Source organism: Choristoneura fumiferana, chromosome Z, assembly GCF_025370935.1.
Source record: "Choristoneura fumiferana chromosome Z, NRCan_CFum_1, whole genome shotgun sequence".
Taxonomy (NCBI): Eukaryota; Metazoa; Arthropoda; class Insecta; order Lepidoptera; family Tortricidae; genus Choristoneura; species Choristoneura fumiferana.
Genome location: NC_133472.1, coordinates 12,821,969 through 12,845,024, shown reverse-complemented (window position 1 = coordinate 12,845,024; position 23,056 = coordinate 12,821,969). Strand labels below are relative to the sequence as shown.

Below are 23,056 nucleotides of genomic sequence, written 5' to 3'. Positions count from 1 at the left end.
CAGGTCTTATTCTGAAATAAAACCTTTTTGGAACTAACTTTTAATTTTCATCCAAATCAAATCCAAATTTTATTTGAAGGGTTTGTATTTTATGAATGGGGTGAGTAGGGTAGGCGAGGGCGGGGATTGCGGGTTGCAGGCTGCCGATGTGAATGACCCGGTACGCGCCGCGCAGGCGCCTGCCGCCAAAGTCCCCTCCCCTTTGCACCGCCACCCATCTTTGTTCCTGGTGTTCCTTTACGTCGCTGTCACGCTTTCTGCAAACACTAATTTGCTCTGAACTTTTAAGACATGTTGTTTTCTATATTTTTATTACACTGTTGACGGGAAACGGAAAGCTTAACATGCGGCTCATGACTATAGCGGTATGGTCGTTCATAAATATCATTTTCTTCGGCATGTGCGGCTATATGTATCTTGTGTGGTCTAAATATTGGATTTCCATGCCGAAAGAAGACTTGCAACAATCTATTGAGTCTCAACTGATGTCTTTTGACGGGGTCACGCGATCGTCAGATAAACATCAACAGTCGTTATTGCTTGCAAAAGTCCGCCGGTCAGCTGTAGGACATTATCGGAAAAACAAAGTTGCGAATAAAGCTAACAACACCGGCATCGCGGATAACAAAGTGATCAAGAAAAGCCACGGCAGTCCGAGATTCCCAAATATTCACTCGCCGGTTTTAGAGTTTGATAGCGGCAGATACTCTTGCAACGATTCGACGTCTATACAATGCGTTGGAATTACATCTTCTTTTAGAGAGTTGGTCGAGAAGGAGTTTCATAGGGTACTGATGAGTGAGAGTAGAGTATTTAAGTCTGGGTTGGCGTCGCAGAATATTTACAACGTGCATTTTGATGGGGAGTATGGGAAGCGGCGTCCGCGGGGGGAGGTTCTGTGCGCCCTCGGAAGGGTGCGGGTGCGCACGGTGACGAGGCAAGACCAGCCGTTCGCGAGGTTGGGATTCTCGGTGCCGCCGGCGCCGCTGCAGCCCGAGCGCGCCTTCAACACCTGCGCTGTCGTCTCCAGCTCCGGCGCCCTGCTGGGTTCACGACTCGGAAGTTTTATTGGTAAGTGTACCTACCTATTTGCAGAATTTTGCTAAAGATATGAAATACTTTTTGCCCGGGACGATTGATAAATCAGATTTTTTCTTTGTCGTTTGAACTGTTTCAAAATTTTCACAAAAATGTCGCTAGTCAATTTCTCCTTTCAACCGTCGATATAAATCTTAAAACTCGGAAATGAAAATATTTTGTAGGCGTACCGGCGCTGGCGCAAATACCGTAACGGTTTGTAACAGACTAAGTAGGTAGGTACCTATTTTAGGATGGAGTGTAAAGAAACAATCTCTGTGTATGCTAAAGTATCCGTCGAAATCTATCATATCATACATATATACGCCTTTGGGCTGTGCGTTGGTATGTCAGTCAGACAGCTTCTTTTTTATTACCTATATATTTTTTTGTATGTAGTAACTACAACAAATAATGATTAAGGAAAGTGAGAGCGTATGAGTGAAGACACTGTAAGGGTCTGGTACGTTTTCTTGTTTCTGCATTATATTCACAATATTTGCAAATATTTACAAGAATGACCACAATATTTTCTCTGGAAAATAAGTAGGTACCTACCTAGTTACGACTTTTTATTTTGTGGCTATTCCTTCACGTGGATAATTTTTTGACTATCTACTTACTAAGAGGCAGTCAGCCGTAGAAGTTTAATAGACACTACAGAAATTTTGATTAATTAATTATTTACTAACACATTACCGAATGAATCACTAAGTATATTCTAAACTTGGTTGCTACTAACTGTACTTGCTTATGTACGTGTTAAATATGTGTAACTACTTCGTTAGGCTCTCTTTATGTACAGCAGGTACAGTTATCGTCCTCAATGTATTTTCGGGTACTATTTTTTACTAGGTATAGTTAACTCATTTCGTGTCAGGGCGTTAACCCAAAATTAGCACTAACTTCATCTTATACATATCGTGTAAGACAGAACACATGATAACATACAAAAAATTAAATAATAGAACGCGTTAGCCAGTATTAATTGCCCACTGCTAGAAAAAGGATTTCCTATTTTTATACCAGCTACGGTCGCGTCCAATCGTCTCTCTCTCCTGTGCCTGTGACTGATGAAAACACATTATAGCATCGTAATATTGGATCATTAAAAATCAATGGGCCGTACGGAACTTGCAATATGGTTAGCTTCTGCGGCTTCGAGCTAAAGTATGTTCGAATTAAGTAGGGGAGCCCAATAGGGGATTGTGCGTTTTCCTACTCAAGCGCGTCAGAAACCATATAGGGAAATCCTTGCATCCTGTGTGTGATGTGCCCACCACTATATATGAACACTTAATATAGGGCGTGCGTTGAGGGTAGGTAGCCGATCAGATTAGTAAAAAAACAACCCTTTGAAAAACTCGACCGCGTCAGATTAAGAAAAGGTAAGTTAATTATATGAAGAAGTGTACATTTCAATAATCTGACTATTTAAGCGTGACATAAAAAATGCGAAAGTCACAAAGTTATAATAAAATAACTTCTCGAAATATTCAAGCGCGATTTTATTTTTATTTTAAAGGAAATCCTTGTTTATTACGGAAGACATTAAATCTGACGATTTTCTCTATTCAATTGAGCTAAAACTATCAATAAAGCCTGGAGCGTACAGCTATTGAGAACTGTGTATTTCCCACTCTGCGCCTCTCATTCCTTCCAATTTTTTTTATATCTTACTCTCTCGCATGGTCCCCACACTAGTACCGTCTGATGCCATGATGCCATTTCAGCTGATCATAATAACGTGTTCGTTCTTGATATATATCCTTTTATATTTCATATTATCTATTACTTTATGCTTTTGTTTCCTCGGTTACGTTTTGATGTTTGTGTCATCTGCCAGAGATTTAATAAACGATTTTCAATACGAGTTATAAATTTACACTGGCGACGAAATGATGGGTATTGACGTGGTAAAAGCTCACCGCGCCTAGGCAGTGCTGCGCGGCACGCTCACAAGGACAAACAATATTATTTTCAATCAAGAAACATTCACTAACCATAAATGGGTACATATTCAATATTTGTCGGACAACTTACAAATATGTCAAAATTTACAATCAACAGAATCACGAGATGACGAGAAAATTGACCAAATCAAAATGAATCCAGTGACGATGAACACGAAGAAACTTTCTTTTAGATTTTTTTCTTTAAAATATTTTTGTATTAAGAAATTTCTATTACATTTATATATATCTTTATACATTCAGTAATAATAATAAAAAAGAAACAACCTACATTTTTTTCACTGGTCAGATCAACGAATTCCCTTCATATAATTGTCAGATTTTAATTTAGCTCAACCCGCTGAAACCATCTGCAGAGCTACTAGAAAATCGTAATTCGAAGTCGTGTTGTGTGGTCCCTTGCGCTCTCGTACTAAATAGTTAAGTGTCCAGAGGGACGCAGACACGAACTTCGAGTTACGAGTTTCGTAGTAGCCCAGCTGTATAAATCTGACGCGCTCGAGTATTTCAAGATCACGTTTTTGTAGTCATTTAAAAAATCGTCTTGCTTTTTGGTGGCGTTATTGAACGTACCTAACGCTGGCCATCAGTACAGTCTATGGCTGTCGTATATTTTGTATAATGAACAGCCCTGTCACTGTCTCCTATGAGGTTTTCTCGGAGCTTTGTCATGTTTTGGAATTTGCTTTTAATAAACTTATTACATATATTATTCGTAGTTTCTGACCTTCTAATAGGTTATGGGCTTGCTAAGGTGTATAAGCTTATTCACGTAATATAGTGTGTGAATATTGTTTATTTGGCGAAATATGGGTGAGCATTCAAATCGACGGTTACTATGGAAAAGCTAAAAGGTACCATTAATTATCGAGATTGGGCATTTCAAATGCAAAATGTACTCATTTTTGAAAACTTGTGGCAATTTGTTACCGGAACAACCGAAACCGAAAAAGCCGAGCTAAACTTCGAGAGGAGAAGGCTCGAGCTAGGATCTGTTTAAGTGTTGACAAGTCATGTTTCTCATATTATTCAAGCCAAGACGGCGAAAGATGTGTGGGATGCTTTAAAAAAGGCGTATGACGATACTGGTTTGCATAGAAGGTTGACATGTCTACGAGCTTTATGTTCGATAAAGTTAGAACAGTTTGATTCCATGGATTATGTAAATGAGATCTTGTCGTTGGCTGATCAACTTAGTAGTATGGATAAACCTCTAGATGATGAATTCTTGCTGCTATAATGCTTCAAGGGTTGCCTCAAGAGTATGAACCCATGATTATGGCTCTGGAGCACTCAAGCATTGATTTAACGACAGATAAAGTCAAAACTAAACTGCTTCAAGATAAGCGATGGAAAGGGACGGCTGCTGGTGGTGATGACTGCTTGTTTACGCGGAATCGTGGTTACAACAAGACTAGTTCCATGGTAACGGTAAAATTACCAAGTACGTCTAAACATGCTAATACCTCGTCGAATACGAGAAGAAACTTTGGTGTTGGAAGTGTCGATCAAAGGGTCACGTCAAGAAAGACTGTACTCAACCAGATGATGGGTCGAAGACTAATCTGGTTTGACCGCTCTCAGCACGGCTAAAGGTGATGATACTTCTTGGATTATAGATTCCGGAGCTACGAATCATATGTCAGGATGTCGTGACTGGTTCGAATCTCTTCGAGACTCGTCGACGAAGGAGGTTGTGTGGCTAATGGCAAAAACTAGTCGTAAGCGGCAAAGGTGACGTACATTTTACATCTAAGTTTAATGGTGAATTGTGGAACATAACTTGAAAGACGTTTTGTTTATACCTGATCTTACTGTAAATTTGATATCTGTATCTAGTTTAACAGAAAAAGACTTTAAGCTTTCATTTACTAATACAACATGTAACATAATAAAATCTGGTAAGGTAGTATTAACTGCTAGGAAGATTGGGAGAGTTTACATACTTCTTACTGTTGGTAGAGCCAATCTGACTACTTCAGCTACTTCTAAGGACATGATGTTATGGCATCAACGATTAGGTCACTAAATTTTGATAGCTTGGCGTCACTTAGGAAGTTGCTAATGGTATTGATTTTCAGGTTACTACTCAGAAGGAAGTTTGTGAGGTGTGTCTTAAGGGTAAGCAATCGCGCACTCCCTTTGTGACTGATCCTAACAAGCAGGTCGCTAAAGCACGGCTGGACCTCATTCACACTGATGTCATCGGGCCGATGCCGACGACTTCTCTTGGAGGAAAAGCGTTACATCCTCACATTCCTAACGACTACTCCAGGAAAGTGTTTGTCTTCCCATTGCGAAGAAGAGTGATGTGTGTAAGTACACATTGATTTTATTAAACTTGTTGAGAATCAGTGCAATGCGAAAGTTAAAGTTTAAGATCAGATAATGGTATGAATACGTTAATACCGAGTTGATGAACTTCCTAAAGGGAAGGGGATCGTTCATCAGCTGACAGTACCATATAGTCCTCAGCAGAATGGATCTGCAGAGCGTTTCAACCGCTATTGCTGGATAAAGTCCGTTGTCTACTGTTTAATGCCAATTTAGATGACAAATGTGGGCAGAAGCTGCTAATACTGCAGCATTTCTTATTAACGGTCGCCAAGTTCGAGACTGTCGGGTAAAATACCCGAAGAGGTTTGGAGTGGTAATAAGGTTAATCTTAAGAATTTGCGTGTCTTTGTTGTGAGGCATTTGCACATATAAATGACTGCAAAAGAAAGAGTTAGATCCCAAAAGTAAGAAACTAATCTTCTTAGGTTACTGTGAAACGTAAAGGGATATCGTTTGTTCAATCCTGATGACAATAAGATCATTGTATCACGTGACGTGGTTTTCAATGAATCTGTGTTTCCAGGTAGGCGCTCTAATAGGATACAAAAACAAATGTTTGAACCTATTTTTCTTACAGGAGGTGGTGAAGAGGAGGATGTAAAATTACGCCAGTCGAGGCGGAGCCGGAACGAGTTTCGATCGAGTCATTGGATTATCCTGTGGAGGCGGAGCTAGAACCGACTTCTATAGAATCACCAAATTATCCTGTTGAGGCGGAGTGCGAACATGAATACGTGCCTAGTGAAGATCGTCTTGAAGAACCTCAGGATGTACAAGAGTCTTCTAGTCACCGATACAACCTACGTCCTCGTATACCGAAACCAACTTGTAACGTAACTAATGTTACTAATGTAAAAGAGCCCGATAGAGCCACGTACTGTCAAGGAACATTGAGTTGTGAAGATAAAGAGCTATGGCAGAAAAGCCATGCAGGAAGGAAATAGACTCTTTTATCTACATGCAGCTTGGGAGCTTACGGATAACCTGTTGACAAAAATGTAGTGAAAAACAAGTGGATTTTTACATTGAAGCGAGACTCTGACGGAAACATTACACGTTACAAGGCGAGATTGGTCGCGAAAGGCTTTACCCAAAAGTTTGGTGAAGATTTTAACGAAACTTTTTCACCGGTCGTTCGTCACTGCTCTATATAGACTATTATTGGCTCTAGCTGTACAATTAGATCTAAAAATGATCATTAGATGTACAAACGGCGTTCCTAAATGGAGAGCTGCGCGAGGAGATTTACATGCAGCAGCCGGAAGGTTTCATGTGTCCTGGAGCGAAAATAAGAGTTTATAGATTACGAAAGGCTGTGTACGGGTTGAAGCAAGCGTCGCGTTCTGGTATGAAAAGGTAAAAGATGTCCTACTTTCTTTGGTACATACAGTGTAACAAGAGGACTGTGTCTTCATCAGGAAGTCAGGTGAGTCGATTGTTATATCGCTCTGTATGTGATGATTCTTTCTTCGTCTTTTATAACGATAATCGCTTGGCAGAGTCGCTAAAATCTTCTTGGTTACGGCATTTTAATTGAAGACTTAGGACGGTTAAAAACATGTTAGGTATCAGTAGAACGTGATGCAACTTCCATCAGACTTAGTCAAGAAAATCGTATTGACAAGTTGTTAGATCGTTTCGGCATGACTGACTGTAAGTCTGTAAAGTCTCCCATGATAACTAACATTAGTTCTATTGAGAGTTTTATGCTACGAATAACACTGTATCGAAATTTCCGTACCAAGAGTTGTTAGTAGTTTATGTATTTGTGCGTAACTACGCGACCTGACATTTCGTTTGCCGTGTCATACCTAAGTCAGTTTACAGTTGTTATAAGCAGAATCATTGGATGCAAGCCAAACGAATTGTGAGGTATCTTAAAGGAACTAAGCAAGCTTTAGTTTTTAAAGAAATCCAATGTAAATCCTATCCTAGAGGGATATTCGGATGCAGACTGGGCTTCAGATGTAGATGAAAGTCGTACACTGGGTTTGTATTCAAGTACGGTGGAAACTCGATATCTTGGGGTATTATAAACAGTCGTGCATTCCGTTGTCGTCCACCGAGGCGGAGTATATTAGCCTAAGTGAGGCTAGTAGGGAAGCGGTGTTCCTTCCAAGCACTCTTGAAGGAGCTTTTAATGTTGCGTTGTTGTAAATAGTGCTGTATTGTGACAATCAGTCTGCTATGCAGCTTGCTATTAACCACGTACATCACAAGAGGAGCAAACCATCGAAGTTCGATATCACTATGTTTAGGGATATGATAGACCGCTTCAATGTTTTTGATTTTGTAATTTCTATACATTTATATATATCTTTATTACCAGCCTAATTGGTTGCAAAAGAAACAACAACTAATTTCAACTGGTCAGATCAACGAATTCCCTTCATATAATTGTCAGATTTTAATTTAGCTCAACCTCGCTGAACCATCTGCAGAGCTACTAAGAACGTACTAACGAAGTTCGTGTTGTGCGGTCCCTCTCGCTCTCGTACTAAATAGTGTAAAGTGTCAGAGGACAGCACGACACGAACTTCGAGTTACGAGTTTCGTAGTAGCCAGCTGTATAAAAATCTGACGCGCTCGAGTATTTCAAGATCACGTTTTTGATCATTTAAAAAAATCGGTTTTGACTTTTGTTGCGTCTTAAGTCGTTAGTCATTTGACTAGGAAATGTTTCAGGTTCAGGTTCTCTTAACATTCCCTCTGAATATCTGATACGCTCGAATAGCTTTTTTTTCTACCCCTTTTTACGGCCACCCCCACCCCCCAACCCGTCAGATTAATACCTCTCGGTTATTAGATAGACGCAGGACGTATACTTTATGAATGTTTGATGCGCTTGAGTCCATGTGACTATATTTTTCATTTTTGAAAATTTGCACACGCTCTCCTCGCACAAAAAGGGCATAGTTAACATAAACTTTTTTTTGTTTTTGCACCTAATCTTCACAATCCAATATAGGTCCCATTACCCTTAAGTACCGTAAGTGCGGGTATTTTGACCAATTGGAGGGTTACTTTGACCCATATGAAAACCACATAAAAACTTGAAATAAAACGTAAAATAAAGACATACAAAAATGATCGATCAATTAACATCTAACACATGGCACAGAGCCATATTCTCAAAGCAGTAATTAAACTAGGACCGAGTTAATCTCAAGGGCTAAATTTACCCTTTAGGGCCAAAGTACCTCGACCTTACGGTAACTATACCCGCCTTCCCTTCTATTAAGCTTGAATGAAACCCACTGATAGCGGAGGCGCCGCACCGCTCCGCCTCCGCTGTCATTGGGTTTCTAGCTTTAACTTATACCGTGTTATGTACGACGGAAACTCAGACCATCGTTGAATATGTCGTCAACACGTGTGAGTTCATGGTAAAGTGAAAAAACTCACGATATAAAGTTGATAATTGTTAAAATGTAGGTACGGTCGGTTCCCTAACTTATGTACTTATCCACTTTTTCATACTAAGTAGTTGTATAGAAAAGTGGATACTTATGTTAGGGCACTGACTGTACATGGGCGGCTTCAAGATTGTGGTTTGCGGTAGCTTCATGCTCATACAGTTTGTTTTCGCAGTCAAGCGTGAACTCTACCCTGAGGTGTATCTAGCCGTTATTTTGCTCATCACAGGGCATAAGCCTTGATTTGATTAAGAAAAGGATTCTTCGACGGTGTTTTGTTTAGTGTCTTAATCTACATACCTACCTAGACCTTGCGGGACAGTACCGCGAGGTGGCAGGAGTGACGGGTGATCGACCGACCATTGTGCAGTTATCGCATCGGATCTCTGCGTGTGCTTTGTAAAACGCATTGACATGCACAGCCGGCCCTCTTCGCTTCGCCGAACGGCCCAATTCGTAAACGAATTACTCGAATTATTATTGTTCATGGGATTTCACTGATTACTCAGTGTTATAACCCAAAGCCACAATTTCATTTGTTACAATAAAGGAAATGAGTTTTTTGCGGAGAATTTACACTTATAAACAGAAACGCATTTAATGACTAAAAGTGAAGTTCTATTTATAAATCTTCGGTTCGGCTTGATATTTTAGAGTAATTAACATCCTTTGCGCCGTATCAGAGAAGTCTTTGCAGAATTTAAATTACGGAATACGGTACGAGAATTACCTAAGTAAGTACGTAGGTATACTTGTCTTCAACTTAATTTAGTGAGAAATAAGTTAAATGAGAGTATTTCAAACATGTTAAACGCTAAATTGTCGCTTTCCCGTTAAAATGCACAGGTTTGATTTGAGCCTTGCGCTCGCCCTGAAATGTGTGGCAACTCGACATTATTATGCTGATATGCAAGTTGATTATGTACACTCAAGTTTGTAAACAAATACCGTAGCGTCGAGCTTACGAAGCGCAGGCGCCACTCTTCTGTAAAAGCTGTGCGTTCGCTAGGGAAAATCCAACTAATATTGCCAGAGATATTCAGAAGATAACTGAGGATATAACTTTTTACCATCAAGTCAAAGGCTTTGTATGCAAATACCAAGTTGCACCTTTGTCAATCTTGCTTACCTAGTTGTGTCAGTATAGATAGGTATTCAAATACAAGCCAAAGAAAAATGTTGTTTCTAAGGAAGTCTGCCTACTTAATTTTTATATATGTGGGCTTGAGCACGAGCACGCCGGCTGGCCAAAGGTAAAAGTTAAGATGATTCACTAAGCAAACAAAATAAACGGAGCGTAGTATTAGTCATACAATAACCGCAAAACATGTCTTTGTCCTTTTTAGAAAAAAATGATGACAACTTTAAACAATACTGTGAACTATTAAAAGCTAAAGGGTGTAGAGCTACAAACTGACTTCATACCTAATTTCTTTTGTTTGAATCCCTACCCTTAAAACCATTTTAAAGTTTGTTAGAAAATTTCGAAATTATTTAACTAGAAACCACGATATCCACAGGCAAACTAATATGTATTATATATGCGAAAATAACTCTGTCTGTCTGTTACCTCTTCACGCTCAAAAAACTAAACCTATTGAGATGAAATTTGGTATGGAGATAGTTTGAGACCCTGAGTAGAACATAGAATACTTTTTATACCTGAAAATTACACAGTTCCACGGGTAGGGATTAACAATTTCTTCACAGACGGAGTCAACGGCAAGTCAACGGCTTACAACAGCTTGTTGAAAATTAATGATAACTAATATATAAATATACTACGCATTAACTAATTAGATGACGCATGTTGCATATAAATATTTACTATTTTTTACGTGATAGCGGAGGTAAATGTCTTATTCATAGGTGGTTTAAAATGAGATTTGTTTTAGAGCCGCTATATTTAAGTTAGAAGGTAATTCATGAGTTTTAATGCGACTCAAATTTGAACCGTACCTACAAAAATTCAAACATAACATCTATAGAATGCTGTTACGTTAAAAACTCTGGTACCTAACTCAAAAATAAGGCACTTGTAGTGGTCATGGTTTACCCTTTTTTGGGCCTTCCTGCTTAACGTTCTTATTAGTGGGTGAACGCGATGTCGTTTTACCGTCCACATGACAATCATTCCACCTATAGAGAAACAATTAAGTACAAGTGCGATCTCGTAGAATGGGTCACGAGGGCTGATACGAGTTATTTGTAGCCATCTACTTCTCGTCACCTTTTCGCTTTGTTGTGTGCTGAACTTTTAGAAATAATAGAAATTGAAATCATTTATAGCATTATTACAAAGTATAGCGTAGCATAACAAATTGATATTATTTTTTTTAAGAAAGTTGTATGTTACGAAATGAGCGGAAGTGGGGGAATGTCCTTTTCAGTTCATAGTACCTATTATTTATTGTGAGTACACAAATCAATTGTTTTCCCACTAACCTTCTATTTGAACAACTAGCATAGTCTCTCATAAAGGCATTTAACATTTTTATCTCTACACGTTGTTCTGGTCAGTATACTTACATATCATTACGGGTAAACAGCGGTTGCAACGCTCATAGAGTGATCCTCCCGTGTATTGTGAGCTGGAGTCATCAACCCAAGCGTGTGTAAGGGCTGTGCATTATTCATACCAAGCGAGCTGGCACTATTGTGCTGCGCCGAGGCTTACCGCCTGCGATTTACCGTGTGATCAGCAATACACGATGTTACAGTTGACATTTATGGCGGCTAGTTTAGATAACTGTGAGAAAGTAGAACGGCAAATTGTGTTGTAAATACTTAATATCGGATTAAAACGATACACTAGCAGACTCATTTCCTCGTACCCTGGTTGAAAAATGTCACTTACGCACATAACTAGACTGGGTGACCCGTTGGCGTCATTAGATCGGGACCAAAAATTTAAGATTAAATGTTCTAATTAGTGGACACCTCTATTGCTAAGTATGTAATAAAATTAAAGATGGCAACTACTGGGATAGTAGTTTACACACAATGTCACTATAATTACGTTTGAAATGTATCCGAAAGGTTTATCTTAAATTTTACAACCGTCAGAAAATTTAGCTAGGTACATTCGCACTTGACCGAATTTTTGTACAAAATCATTGAAAAATGCACAATCTCGAATTAAAAGTATTTACAATATCTTTATTCAATTGAGGCTATCATGTACTTATGTTTATGAATGTAAAAAATCTACTACCTAGCTGTTCACAAAAACCTCTGTTGACAAGAATCCGGCAAGATACTCTTGAATGACATGCAATAAACAATTTTTAATGTTTTAATTTTGAATTTTGTTTGTCTGGCAATAAAATATAATTTTGGAACTTTGCTAAAAATCGTATACATATTTTGGTTTTAGCCAGTCTGTAAGTTAGAGTTTTAAGCTTTCCTATGTTTCTTGTCGACGTTAATGGCAAAATCACATATATTTTTTCTTACATACACAACTATTTCAAATACATAAAACGATGGCAGGGGGGCATACCTATTTCTTTAAAAAACTATTTCATAGATTCACGTGAACCTAAGTTACAAATCACTCTAATTGCTATCTTTTTGTAAAATTAAAATTGAATCCACATCTGCAGCAGACTCACTTTGGTAGTTGTGAAGTGAGATTCCCACTATAGTTTAGAGTCGGTTGTTATTACTGAAAATACTGTTGTTTGTTTGTTTGTTTATACTCTTTATTGTACAAAAAGGAAAAACAAAAAGGTTTTACTGTTGTTTTTTCAAAATTAATTCATTAACCATTTAATTTGATTTAAAGCTATTAATGGGATAAATTTATCAACGAATATTTAAAACATTAATTTCCCTAGGATTGAGTAACGAATTATTAGCAGCAAATCATGCAGACATCATGGACATGGGTTCAATGAAGTCGATGTTTTTCCTACTAACCTTGTAAAGATTTGTTGATTTATCTGATTTTCGGCTCACCATATAAGTTAGGTCATTTACATAAACAAAATACAAGAATAGGACAACAATGTGTCTTTAAACTTGGTTTAAGTTTGACAGTTCTAATAAATAACAGTACTAAACTGAGCTTAACACGGAATCTAGATTTTCCAGCATATAATTTTCCTGTTTTTAAAACGGAAACTGCATTTGTCTCCGTCGCCATAAATAAGTTGATCAGTGACAAAACAGGTTTAATATTATGATAACAACACAATCGTGTTGCAATTGCAACACGCTGTAAATTGCCGACAAACAATAGAACAAGTGAAGCTTCCACGCACCACATACATAATTGAACAGTTTTATTTTCCATTAAATTGTGCTGGATTGTCTCGGCATTTTCTTTGCTTTCGAGGCGATGAGCACGTGACTGGCTCCACTAATGAGTGAATGACACAAACTTATCTATATAGGTACACTAATATGATAAATGAGAGCGAGTTACTGTGGGAGTGCCAGTAGTAGCATACAACTATTTAGAATAAGGTTTATTCAATATCGTTGGCAATTATGGTTTACCGCAAAGCATAATTCAGTTTGTTCCGCTTTAGCTTATGTTAGATAACAAAATTATACGCGTTAAAAACCAAGTTCCTAAGGACTTGCCCACAAAAAAATTAGCACAATTTACGATTTTGCGTAATCGGGGTGTGCGATGCCGATCGTACCCTGTTGCTATGTGGTTTTCATCATGACTAACATCATATCATCATAGATCAAACAAATTGAGTTTTATCATAAAAACATACCTAACCCACAACATTTTTTAGATATCTAATCAGAACTGGAGCATAAAACTAAAAGTGTTCAAGGTTCGTCTCGGACGAATCTCGAATTCTATGTAATTTTTTTAAAGGTCTACTTACTCTCTATTTTTGTTTCGTAATTTTTTAAAGGTAGCAGCGGGCATGGTTTTAAACAGTCTGCTTGGGCCTTGTACGAATTGGCCACAACAATAAATATTTCCATTTGTCACGATCGTCGTGATCGGGACTTTCGATGTGGTTGCAGTTCTTGGATATGAACAGCTTGCGGTAGGCTGAGGGCAGGTAACTGACCGGGCCAGGTAATCTAATGGACAATTGTTACGATTTTCAATTGTTAAATGAACAGTGCCTACAGTTGTTACAGAGCACTGTAGAGATGATGCTGCGTAAGTTAGACCGTTGTGGATTTAAATAGCTTCTTGTGACCTTATGCTTTTTCAGATTCACACGACATGGTGCTAAGATTCAACAATGCTCCGACCACGAACTTTACCGAAGACGTCGGATCGAAAACCACCTTTCGCGTGCTCAATTCACAAGTACTATTATTACTAATATCGTATAAGCACATAAATAGGTACAAGCGGTATACTTACTTCTATTTTTACCCGAATGCGGCGATGCTAAAAAGGATGTATGTATGTGTGTCCTATGTCCTATCGTAATTACTCAACGGCTCTAACGATTTTGTTAAATGATCCGTCATTAGATACATAAAAATTAAACAAAATCAGAATGGTGGACTTTGCGAGCTGAAACTCCTCCTTTTTTAAAGTCGGCTAAAAGTGGTGGCTGTCTCAAAAATTTCCAGTAATAGTTAGTTTCCGACTGCTGCTGAACTCTTTATTACCATTAAATTTAGGATTTATTGAGTACCTACCTGTTTTATATCCATACATGAAAATATTTTAAAGTTATTCAATATATTACTCGTATTTAGTACGTAACAAAGGTCAAAACAACTAGACTTTTTTAGTGTTTATTTAAAGCTTTTTCTGCAATTGGATTTTTTTTTGATAAATTTGTCAATTACGATATTTTGCCATCATTTAACAGTTCAATTGATATAAATATATAGTAAATACGTCTTCGTCATAAAATGACAAAAAGACAGTATTTGGGACAGTACCACTACCATGAGTTTACAGTGACCGTGCTCGATAGCGACGGCGTAAATTATTTGTATGGAGAATTGTACAGCGCCTCTACAAGAGTAAAGTAGTAAAATAGAGCTACTTTTCATTGTAATCGTAATTATGTCTACAGGTGGTGACTAAACCGAAGTTTCGGTTTCTCCATGATCCTCTCTACGACAATGTTTCAATTATAATATGGGATCCATCTAATTATTCTTCGTCTTTAGAAGACTGGTACAGACACCCCGATTTTCCTCTATTTGATGTGTACAAAGAGTAGGTAACATTGATTAAATACTTATAGATACTTAATATGATTCAGTATTACCACGGATTGTAAAAAATATGGTCGATTACAGATTTCTTGAACTAAAACCGGACGCAGATGTTCACCTTTTGATGCCTCAAGTACTCTGGGATATATGGACTGTGCTACAGGAATCATCTCCGTATCGTATAAGAAAGAACCCGCCTTCTTCAGGTTTTATAGGTAAAATAAACTAATTAAGTATACAAGAGCCATCTATAAAATACGTTAATTTAGGTTTTAATTATTTTGTGATACGTGAAATAAATATGTGAGAGATATGCACTCTTGATACTCAATTCGATTATAAATGTTGAATATGCCAGGAATTGAAATTTTCTGCTACTACGACTCAGGCTGACATGCAACTTTTTTCTCAGGTATCTGGTTCGCAACTCAGCGCTGCTCAATGGTCCGGGTGTTGGAATACGTGCCGTCGGCTCGAGCTTCCAACCGCTGCCACTACTACTCGGACCATCGCGACCGCGACTGCACTCTTGGCTCTTGGCACCCACTGGCGCTGGAAAAGCTTCTCGCTAGCCAGCTACGCGACAATTCCGACTTTGAAGTCTTCCAGCGCGGCTTCATTAACATTCCCGGCGTTGCCACACTCAATTGTCCAGCTTGACAGCATGGATGTGACTTGGAATATAACGTCGAAACATGAAATGACGACTAACCTCTGGTTTCTGGTCCAAATGCAGCTTTTACCACTTTACCTTATTTATCGACCTTCAGATCAAAATTAGGTAGTTTAGATGCTAATACAAAAATTCTTCAGATTTTTATTTTTATCTCAATAATCATTACGAAGTCTATGACGACAATGAGGGCTATCGTTTTTTGTCTTTCTAGATGGCGCCACTGTTACATAGAGTTTTTAATTGTGGCTTTCTAAGTCTGTTATTACGGGCGTGAAAACAAAGTTAAGATTAAAATCATATTTACACCGTAAAACCGTACCATAAAAATATCGAGCAACCACAGTGTTTCGTAGTCCCGTTTTGAAGTGTATCCGAAAGACAAAACTGTCTCAAAACACAGACATTCATTGCCCCGTAACGCATAATTGAAATAATTTATTTCAAGCAATGCAAAATATTCACAAAATTATTCTAATCATAAATAAACCCGCGTAACTAACCCAAAAACTATGAGATTTGACATTTCGGAGACCTCACGCTACACTAGCGCCTCTAGCGGCGAATTCATACGCGATAGCCCTCTTAAATAAGCAACATCTACCACACCGTCGGCAAATATTTTTAACTAGCCGTTACCCGCGACTCCGTCCGCGTAGAATTCGTTTATCACTATCCCGCGGTAAAAATTGGTTAATTGGTTTAGACGTGATGAAGTAATGAACAAACATACTTACAAATTTACGCATTTATAATATTAGTGGCGTATTGACCAAATAAGGTGTAAATTAAAAGCTTAGGAAAAATATTATTCAAAAATAGTTATTTGTTATGCAAGGCTGGAAAAGTGACTGTTTGGCACGAGTGTCTATATTGAAAGCCGAGCAAGCGAAGGATTCTAGGATTGAACCACGAGCGAAGTTTGATCGGGTGCGTTTCCGAATCTCTTTTCATTCATCATTTCATATCTAGGGCTATGCTCGCCATTGCATCTTTAAAAAGTCACCAAAAAGTTTAAAATGCTAGACAATGATCAAAAGTCTCCGGCAAGTTTAGAGGTTTTGAATTCGGAACGAACAAGTGTCCCGTAGGTACGATACAAATCTCATACTCATAACATGCATTGAACATAAAACTACTTACTTGTAAAATATGTCATATTTTTTAATACTGCAAAAATCCTCATCTTTGGGTCATTAAAAAGGTTGAACAATAAACGTATAGTTTATTATAAATGTTATTAAACCTTTAACTATTATTTTATTAGCATTTATATTAAATAAACATAAATAGATTTAGTTGCAAATGTATTCAATTTGACAAATATTTATTCCAACTTTAAGAGGTAGGCAGTATACGGAACGCTACTAAAAAAAAAACAACAGCAGCGGCTTTCGTGCAATGAGGTTGCATACTTTATTAAAAGAGCGGGAAAATTTTGACATTTTGGAAATATTTCTTTTTCATGTAATTTATTGTAGATATATTTTTAATACTTACTATAAATTTAATTTAAGATTTTAATCAACACATTTGATCCTATCTCTGGCTTTTTTCGTGTTGAAGTGAAAGTGCCAGATCAAAGTGAAGTTCATAGATCCAGCACTGTCTAAAATTTAAAAATAATAATTAAAAAGTTACTTTGTCTCACGGAGTGAGCAAAATGCGATTTTGCTCACTGATTTTTAATAGCAAAACATGCCTGTTTGAGCTGCTGAGGTGAAAATGTTATTTATTTCGATTTTATGAGTATAATTGTTATATTATCTTCCAATCTATTAAAAAATTCTTGTTTTTTATTTATTATAACCATTTTTTGGACCCCCGTAATTATGTAAGTACAGTACACGACTTTTGTACTAATGTCTCTTATTCCGGTATTATGAAAAAAATAAAAAATAAACTATGGGGAGGGGTCCATTCTGTTTTTAGGCTTCCTTAGTCAACTAGAAACCCTTATCCACCATGTCCGTTTGTCCATCCGTCCACGGTTTAGCTCAGTGATCATTATTACCTACTTGAAAGCTGAAATTTGCATGGGTATAATATTATGATTGGTTATTTGGAGTCTTTTTGTATTTTTTTTTATTTCAACTCCAAATTTGTTACTGGGTTATTTGTGTTGTGGGTATAATACATGTATAAATATAATATAATACATATAATAATATATTGTTACCTTTTTTTTTAGGTAAAAAATGGCCTAATCCAATATATACGCCGAAACACTTCAAAAGTCGTTAAGTTGTAAATGATGGGACAGTGACTATCATACTTTAATGTGATTATCAAACAAAATCTAATTTTGTTTTTGTTCTAGAAGTTATTTTATTATTTGATATATTCAAATTATTAAGTTGAATCAATAAATTTAACTAAGCATGTTTTTCATTTTGTCATTTTAATTTAGATTACCTAAGTAGAGTATAATAAATTTCCCCCTCCAATTCCAATTCCTCCAATTCACGCAATACAATTTATATTTATTTCGTGATTATAATCATCATTTAAAAAAAGTATTTTAAGTCAACTATCTTGATAGATGCTTGAACAATGTGAACTTTAAAGCTAGCACGGAATTACGTACAACGACTCCCGGAATTAAGTCCAGAGCCAAATTTTATCACGGAATAAGGGACAAACGAAGGGTTTAGCGAAATAACGTTTATTTCTATAAATTAAAAGCTACGAAGTAAAATAATATCCTACATCCATCTTAAAAGACATATCCCTAAAATAGTTACCTACTACATTTAGAATCTTCGTATTTTTTTAAAAATCCTCAGTCAAAGTAGGAAACGCCTTAATATACCGTAATATGGTACATTTACCTTAAGTCCTTTACCTACATATTATAAGAACATAATAATATAAATGTTTTTACTTCTCATGCTCTAAAAGTAGATCAATATAGCCTTACGAGGCGGGAGTAAAATGACTACTTTAGCCTCTTAAGGAGTAAAGTAATTAACTTTTTAATTTACTTCGACTGACTTAGATAAACTCAAACAGCCAGTACTTGCTTAGTTTTTGGCATAAAATAAGATTGTGTGTGGACCATTTTCATGACGAAAATGTTACGTTCGTAGTATACGTGGTCTAAGTTCTATGCTTTTTCCGCATAGAAGGTGGCGCCATTCTATTTTTTCCAGTTTGTGTGTGGACCATTCCGCCGATGCGATTTTATTATATCTGTGGCTGGTTGGAAAAAAATACTTACCGCGAAAACTTTGAAAATGTTGTAGAGCGTAAATCATGCGATTAAAATAAATTCATTGTTCTCACAATGTCGTCAAGTGATAGTGAAAATTATGATGTCGAGCAAAGAGCAAAAGACATACCTACCTACTTTATTGATAATCTTTTGCCGAAATTTAGAAAGAATTATTTAAAAACCTATGAAAGTTTTATGTACAGGAGGTATAAGGAACGCATAAATTCTTTCGCAGAAAGCGTTTTCTCGCAATCAGAGTAAAAAAATAGAGTTTTCACCTTCAGACTAAAAGTCAATATATGTAGAGGAGGTGGATGTTAAACCAGGCAGTTGGCGTGTGGCAGGGCTCAGAAATAAAATATGGAAAGTATCCGACACGGAGCTTTATTCACTTCGATGCTTTGGTACAACAGATGATGATTATATTCTTATAACACGTAAAACGGAAGATTTAGAATTAAATAGAAAATAATAGTTCGCAGACCGGAAACAGAGGTCAAGAGGTTCAGACAGATGTGACAGATCAAAATCATGTGTTACAATATGTAAGAAAGCGAAACCAGTGATGCCATATCCTTCATGTTCAAATGTAAAAAATGACATTCACTAACAATATAAACCCTTGGATAAATAGACACCCTCGCTAAAGCTCGGGTGGCTAACCACCTCGGGTATATATTGGCTTATTTTATTCCCTCGATAAAAATATATTATTAAAAACCATTGCTGTTCATTATAACTTATTATTTAATTGATTTCATCACATGTGTTCATGTAGTAAAAAAATGCATGTACCATCAGCCAAATAAGTGGTCTATCAATTTTTGAACAACTTCCTATCAAATGAATATGTCGCTAAAGTCGAACTTTCAAGTTGACAGACACGTCTATTGGCATTATTGTTTAACGATTATCAACTTTAGGGTGGTAGACCACATATTTGGCTGATGGTACCTATGTAGAATATTACTAATTAAATTATTTAATGCTATCAGCTGTTTTACTGTGTAGAAATTGTAGCTAGATGAATACTTATGAACGCTTTAGAACAATTTCGCTTTAATATGAGCTTTTGAATTCGACCAAAAATATAAGGTGAACTAGAAATATTATAGAGATCTTTTATAGCAAAGTATGTGATTAACCTTTTTATGGCCATGGTATCACAGATTTAAGATTTAAGAATGTCAACTTAACACATACCTACGCTTCAAAGCGTTTATGATTAAGGGGGATATGTTTGTCATATTTGTCATAAGTTACAAAGTTTGTCAGCTGTTAACTTTGAAACATTTTGGTATTCCCTGCTTGCATTGTATTCCTTGAAAGCTCCAACCTGACTATCTTTGAATCTAAGCTCTAGGGCATTTATGAAACAAGCTTGTTTTATCTTAGGCTATATATTTTTTTACCACTAGGTACTACTGAGTGCGCAGTGTTAACGCATTTTTTTAATATTAAGGTGCTCTCGAAAGCCACGTCTTTGCTGAACATACAGGGAGGATATGTTTCGATTAGCCTTTAGGTCCTTCAATCGATGGTTTTCTATTGAACCATATGAAAATCTATACTTTAACTAGCTTTTGCCCGCGGCTTCGCTCGCGTTAAATTTGGAGTAACATACATTTACTTTCTGCGTTCCATGTTTCGTGTTTTGATTAATTTTTCGGAGGATTACATGGAAATAAAAATACAGACAGATTTTCTTTTAGACAGCGGTGCAAATTTTGTAATAGAAAAATCAACCTACATACGTATGTATTTTAATTAATTATGATTCTTACCAACTTTGAAACCCTGCTTCGCTGGTTCAGGGTTAGAATTTTAGAAAACGTTAAAGTACCTACTACGCGTTTCTTTTGCCCGCGACTTCATACACGATATAGGACTATATCCCGAGAAATTGTAAAGTTCCCACGGGACATGAATTACTGTTATGATCTATTTTAAAATTCTTAATTGTCGATTAGAGAAACATTATAGCTTTCTATTATTGAAATAATTTTGAAAATCTGCCTCAAAATTTAAACTTATTTTTATTCTGCGGAAAGTTTTCGTTTTTTTTAAAGTAAGTACTCTAATGTCAATCAAGGATAGTGAATCTTTCTATTGATAAAAGATATAGATTCATTACCTATAGTATAGGTAGAGTCATTCACGATGACGCGTGCCGTTGTTCTTATTACAATGTCCTTAATGTCTAATTTTGTCAAAATCACGCTTCTTCTTGGATGGCACTAGGTATAGTTCACTATCTGGTCTGGTACTAAATACGTCAATGTTTTTGTTTTTTTGACGTATTCAGTGTGAGAGTGACACGTGTCAGAATTGACTTCTTAACGGCGGACTACTTTAGTGAAAGTTACCTACTGTATGATTTTTTCTTTACATTCTTTTACTCTGAATTTCATAAATACCTAATACTTACCAAGAGTACATTTTTTATGGTACAGTATACAACGTATTAGGTTAGTAGGTGTGTAGACACTTTGGGTTGTTTAAATAATTTATCGCTCACTGCTGTCTTTAGGGCAAGTGTCAAAAGTCTAAATCACATACTTAAGGTATGAAACGGAATATCTAACTGCTTGTATGTACAGGCTTTACTTGTAATAGATTTAGCAAGATTGGTAGGTATTTAAGTTATTTGTTCGAAAAGCAAAAAGACTAGTTATGAATGGTGCAAAAGTTTGGGGAAATAAATAGCACGTGTACTCTATAAGTTTTTTTTTCTTATTTTTCAATTCTGTTCGTTGTACTTTTTGCTAACTTTTACAGATAGTGTGTAATTTCGTATGCAATATATTAACTAGATGATCAAAATTCATATTTTGAATGATATTTAAAAGGTACTAATTAGAAAAAACAACGTTATCTATTGCTACAACATTATCAAAGCGGAAGCGCGACACTTGTTCCAATAGAAACGAATTTTGCCTCCTTTTTATGTGATTAAATTGAGGCCATATCGGCCATGAGGTGCCCTTGCCGTGGTATTTTGTATTTTTAGCGATTTGTTATATAGCTACATGTAGAGTGGAGTGCGGGCGGCGCGGCATACTGATGACACAGATGGTGGACAAGGGTCATTATCGATTCCAAGCGGGCGTGCGGAATCAGCGCGACATCCGAGATGCTGCGCAACTCGCTTTGTACGTCGCAGGCGCAATCGCCTGCTTCCTCCTTCTATTTGACCACAGATCCTTCGTAAAACATCACTCAATATTGTTTAACTTTCATTAACTTTTTTGCTCCTACTTTCCGCTCTGAGGGGAAAAAGGTAACGAACGAACTATAATTTCTTTTGTGTTATGTATCAAGGCAAAAGTGGCCCGCCGCTATGGCGTTGCTTCTATTATCTGATCTGAGATAAAAAAGGTATTTAACGAACAAATTTATTATGTATTTTGTGTTTTGTTGTGTATTAAGGCAAAAGCGGTCCGCTAGAAAGTCGACGAAGCCCCGCTACTGCGGGGCTTCTATTTTCTGCTCTGAGGGACAAAAGGTAACGAACGAACATATCATGAAATGAGTGAATTTTTCTTAAAGAATGAGTACGAGCACTTCTAAAATCGTGTCTATAATTTAAAAAAAAACATGCGACTTGTTGCGACGTTCTGAATGCAGCATGCTCATTGGCGGAGCTGGCCGGTTCACGCGCGTGCGCGCTCTCATTCCCCCACAAAGCACCGCGAGGCGTGTTGCTAATTTTCATTAAAAAACAATACCACTCCTTGCAGTCGGGTAAAAAGAAGACGAATTATTAATTTAGTTGCTAAGTCATTATTTGCGATGATCTTTTTTGGGGGTTGATGTTAATTAAATTAGCATACAGAGAAGCTCAAAAATAAATAAAGTAGCTGACTTGCAATATTAGTCGCCAATCTTGAAGATATATTTATCGGTAGCAGAGTTATAATTAATTTTTGTTTGTTAATTTTCGCTCGATTTTGCATAATTTGCTGGTAGGTATTGTAGTGATGGCATATTAGTTTAATAGAAGCTGTTCTATTAACCCGTTGCTTACATACAAAAAAGACGTTCCGTTGCAGATGCTAAATAAAATTTTAGTCAATTCACTTATTATTTCCCATTTTATTTATCTTCACATCACAATTTATATTATTTAAAAGGTTATACGATTTACTCGTATTGGTAAATAATCTACAATAATATTTATGTAGTTAACATGATCTTGACATAA

General features: G+C 36.8%; 1 protein-coding gene across 1 annotated transcript; it reads left to right on the top strand.

The window, feature by feature from the left end:
* The first annotated feature begins 241 nt into the window (after positions 1–241).
* Positions 242–15,647, top strand: SiaT (beta-galactoside-a-2,6-sialyltransferase). The gene is made up of 5 exons (XM_074087352.1): positions 242–1,071; positions 13,996–14,093; positions 14,821–14,966; positions 15,050–15,180; positions 15,378–15,647. The coding sequence occupies exons 1-5, from the start codon at positions 345–347 to the stop codon at positions 15,623–15,625; spliced, it is 1,350 nt and encodes a 449-aa protein (XP_073943453.1). The 5' UTR covers positions 242–344; the 3' UTR covers positions 15,626–15,647.
* Positions 15,648–23,056: the final 7,409 nt, after the last annotated feature.

Coding starts and splice junctions, on each gene's coding strand:
- SiaT (XM_074087352.1), top strand. CDS start 345: ATGCGGCTCATGACTATAGCGGTATGGTCGTTCATAAATATCATTTTC. Junction 1,072..13,995: donor ACGACTCGGAAGTTTTATTG/GTAAGTGTACCT, acceptor ATGCTTTTTCAG/ATTCACACGACATGGTGCTA. Junction 15,181..15,377: donor GCCTTCTTCAGGTTTTATAG/GTAAAATAAACT, acceptor CTTTTTTCTCAG/GTATCTGGTTCGCAACTCAG.